Source organism: Quercus robur, chromosome 1, assembly GCF_932294415.1.
Source record: "Quercus robur chromosome 1, dhQueRobu3.1, whole genome shotgun sequence".
In the NCBI taxonomy this organism is placed as follows: Eukaryota; Viridiplantae; Streptophyta; class Magnoliopsida; order Fagales; family Fagaceae; genus Quercus; species Quercus robur.
Window position 1 is genome coordinate 3,169,907 of NC_065534.1, and position 4,676 is coordinate 3,174,582.

Genomic DNA, 4,676 nt, shown 5'->3' on the forward strand with positions numbered 1-4,676 from the left:
TTAATAATCCATATAAAGAAAGTTTTTATGGGAAATGAAAAAAAAAAAAAAAAGTAATTAATATTTTAACAACTTTTTTTATTTCCCATAAAAATGGTATTAAAACTTTCCTAATTAAAGTGGCTTATTAATGAGTGCCCTAAGGGCACTCATTAGCTTAAATGTACCATCTTAAATTTTTTAGTAACTGTGCATCCTACCAATTTTATCTGACCTTCCTCTATAATTGGACCTCAATAAACTCATGTCGGTCACATCTGGACGTTAACAAACGTGATATTTATGAAGCTTGATAAGTTGCATCATGATCACACTTTGACAGATCCTAAGTCCAACATCAAAAATTCAAGCTGCAAACCGCCATATAATTTTTGTTGTTTTCAAGTACAGAGTCAGTGGCCAGGTCCTCTGTGATCTTTGTTTTCTATTGCTGCAATCGGCTAAACTTTTTCTTGTTCACAGTTTTCTGTACTAGGGACTGTTTCTGGGACGGCAAATAACGAGTCCAGCTTTGTATTTATCATGACTCATACAAATCTATCATGCAAATCAACTCTCATTTCTGTACAATTTTAGCTTGGTGTGGTTAATATTTTTAACCAAAAAATAACATTTTGGTCCGGGGTTACCGTTAATTTATTTCTTACATTTTGGTAATAGTCAAATTGGTCCATTTTATTTTCAATTTGCAATCATTATGGGTCTAACTTTGGGTTTTTTTTTAAGTTGCTGGGTTGATATGTGTATCTACTAGAGTTGAAGATTGATAAATTTGAATTGTGTTATTGTGTTTGGTTACCAAGAAAATGTAAGAAAAGCTGTGATTTTATGATATGGACCAAATTAATAGCAAATTGAAAATAACATTGACCAAATTAACAATGGCCCCAAAATGTAGGGATTAAAATAGAATTTTCGCCTTAATTCTACCTAACATTTCAGTTTGCATTGTAGTGATGGCTATAAAAATTGTCAAACTGAAGTTTCAACCCAAAAATAAAAAATAGTTTTTACCATTCCAGTTTGCGTTGTAGTGATGACCATAAATATTGTTAAACTAAGTTCCCCCCCCCCCCCCCCCCCAAAAAAAAGAAAAAAAAAAAAAAAGCTTTTACCATTCCAATTTGCGTTGTAACAATGGTCATAAATATTTTCAAACTAAGTTTCACCACCCCTAAAAAAAAAAAAAGTGTTTTTACCATTCTAATTTGCATGGTAACAATGGCCATAAATATTGTCAAACTTAAGTTTCACCCAAAAAAGAAAAGTTTTTACGAAATCTTTGATTTTATGTATTATAATTTATAAATGAATTTTTGCAAAACTAAGTTTAGAATCAATAAATAGATGATTTTCTAGATTTTAATTAAACTTTGAATTTTTTTGATAAGATTATAGAAATTAATTTGATATGTATTAAAAAACAGTTATTTTGCTTCTTTTCTTAATTTATCCTAAAACACCGATTCCTTCTCTACGACTCCATCAATTGAGCTGCCTTTATATTCTCATCTTCTCTCAAAAAACTCCGAAAGGCATGCACATAAAAAATAAAAAATAAAAAAAATTACATATAGCAGGTGCATCTGAGTTTGTGTGTCTCCGAGAGAGAGAATGGAGGACAAAAGGACCCATGAATTGCCTGAATTATATGCACCGAATGGAGGAGAGGGGCCTTATAGCTATTCTCAAAACTCCAATTATCAGGTATTCTTTAATATTTAGAACTTTTTTTTTCTTCTCTTTTCCATCCATTCATTGGTGTGTTTGTTGAAGCATCAACGCCTTGTATGAAATCTGTTGGAAACTAAATTAATTTATAATGTCCTGCTTCATAGCAATCACTTGTAATTTCCTAGCACAGTGGACCCAGTTACTTTCCTATGAGAGTCAATAACTTTTTTCTACACAGAACCCGGGATGAGTAATTGAAAGTACTGTTTAATAAAAATATTTGCAGAAGATGAGCATCTGTACGTAACATTATCCTGAGAGAATATGGAGGAAATAACAATTTGCGAAATAAAGGAGAGGTGATTGAATGTTGGAAGTATCGTAATATTGATTACTCAAAATTCTTTTATTTCATTTCCTAGAAAACTACATTCCGAATCTAGCTTATGTTAGAATTCTTTGTCAAATTTAGGATAATGCAGCCAATCAAAATATATAGTGATTTTCATGGTTCTAATTATGATAATCACCCCTTGTTCTGCAGAGAGGAGTTGTGGAAGCTGCCAAAGAAAAAATCAACGAGGCTATAGCCAATCACTTTGACATCCAGACCTTTTGTGGTTCTAAAAACCCAGTTTGTATAGTAGATTTGGGTTGTTCTACAGGAGCCAATACCTTCATTACAGTGCAAAGCATAGTAGAGGCTATAAAACTCAAATGCAAATCAAAAGGAGTAAATGCTCAAATCCCAGACTTTCTAGTGTTCTTTAATGACAATGTCGCCAATGATTTCAATACTCTGTTCAAGTCCCTCCCTCCCAATAGGCAATACTTTGCAGCTGGGGTACCGGGTTCTTTCCATGGTTGCCTGTTTCCCAAGGGATCTCTGCATTTGATTCACTCCTCTTGTGCGCTAAACTGGCTCTCCAAGATTCCCATTGAGGTTATGGATGAAAGTTCTCCTGCATGGAATAAAGGGAAGATTCACTACACAAATGCAACAAAGGAAGTTGTGGAGGCTTATGAAACTCAATTTGCCAAGGACATGGAGTCCTTCCTGTTTTCTAGAGCACAAGAGCTTGTGGTTGGAGGGTTACTAGTACTCTTTGTACCTGCCGTCCCTGATGTCATGAGCAATTCTGACACATTTACTGGTTCAGAGCTAGACGTTCTAGGATCTTGCCTAATGGATTTGGCCAAAGTGGTAAGTAAGCAATTCCTCTCCATTAAACCGGGATGACTGATGCGATTGATAATTTAGTTGGTTTTTTTCCACACATTGGTTAGCAGGATATATAGCTAGGACACAATTTTCCTTTCCCCCACTACACTATGTGACAACTCAAATAGGTATTAAAGTGGAATTTTAATCATATGGTTTTAATTAAACATGTGATAGGTTTTTTCCACGTACACATAGATAGACTTATAAAATGTCATGTAATAGCTTGAAGGAATCTCCTATAACCTGGTTTAGAGAAAAACTTTGTCCCAACTTAGTTCAACTTTCACCAAGTGGAATTGAGATATAAATTATCCATCCTAAACTATAATGGGACATTTACAATATTATGCACTTCAAAAATATTCTACCAACCTCAGAATTTGAGATCAATTTACAATTTGTCTACTTTACAATTTATATCAATATTAAAATTAGCAAATTAAGGGACAATATTCACCGAAGTTATGAGAAATTGACACTAATTTTCCCACAATATGATACTTTTACTAGATTAGATGTTGGATATTAGAAAGACATTGTGAATTAATCTCGAATAAGGGTGTTTATTGCAATATCTATATTCTAGATTAGAGTGTATATAAAAATGCCTTGTAAGTCAACACTAGACAACAGAAATTATAGGATGAAGGTTAGCATAGACTATGGTTTTTACATTAGGTTATTAAGGTTGTTCTTTCTTGTAGGGATTAGTCGAGGAAGCAAAAGTGGATTCTTTTAATGTGCCAGCTTATTACACCCCCCCTAAGAAGTTGAAGGCATTGATAGAAAGAAATGGAAATTTCAGCATTAAGAGAATGGAAGTATTGAATAACCAGAAGAAGCATCTTATCTTGCAAAGCGCCTCACTGCGTTCCTTATACTTGAGAGCCGTATTGGAAGGAATAATTGAAAAACATTTTGGAAATGAGATCCTGGATGAGTTGTTTAATCGCTTTACTCACAAAGTTGAAGGATCCTCATTTTTCTTAAATCCAGAAACTGATAAATTAATCATATTGTTTGTCCTTCTTGAACGCAACAATTAGATTTCATTGTTATTACAGCCAAATAAATCTTATCATTTGTTATTCCAGCCTTGTACTTGTAGTTCAATTGATTGACACCTTCTAGTGTTTCTAAAAAATCCATTATTCAAATTTCTCTTCCCCAATTATTGATATATCCAAAAAAAAATTTAAAAGAAAAAAAACTTTGCGTATACAATTACCCACTTATTCGTATCTCTAAACTCTAATTTTGTAATCATTTGTAGAATCCTAACATTTATTTTCTTTGATGTTATATATTTATTCAAATAAGCTAGGGACACAATAAAAATTTACAACATTCTCTAATAGAAGGAACACTTGAATTTTCCAATGCTTATTTGCACTGTTTATTAGATGCTAAACAATGGTTTCCACTGGTGAAAGATCAATGTGAAAAAAAAATTTAACTAAATTGACATTGGTTTCCAATGAGTTCTAGCTCAAGAAGCACTTTCTTTTCCCATAAGAATGGTGCATGAGTAACTTACTTTTTCAAAAAAAAAAAAAAAAAACTAGATTGTACAAAATCTAAAGGTGATGTTGTGGATTTAAAGTCCCACCTGATGAGGATAAAATAAGTGGACAAGGGTGACGGTACACGTTTTGCCGTCAGCATTTCTAAAGAGCTGTCGGCGACATGGTGTGAAGGAACTCTACATAGAGTACCATAAAACTAGACATCCTGAAGCTAACGGTGCTGAATCTGACGGAACAACATAGACTGACGG

General features: G+C 33.2%; 1 protein-coding gene across 1 annotated transcript; it reads left to right on the forward strand.

Moving 5' to 3' along the window:
- Positions 1-1,393: 1,393 nt before the first annotated feature.
- LOC126716037 (loganic acid O-methyltransferase-like) lies at positions 1,394-3,997 on the forward strand. The gene is made up of 3 exons (XM_050416945.1): positions 1,394-1,707; positions 2,219-2,878; positions 3,604-3,997. Exons 1-3 carry the CDS (start codon positions 1,615-1,617, stop codon positions 3,943-3,945), a joined length of 1,095 nt encoding a protein of 364 aa, XP_050272902.1. The 5' UTR covers positions 1,394-1,614; the 3' UTR covers positions 3,946-3,997.
- Positions 3,998-4,676: the final 679 nt, after the last annotated feature.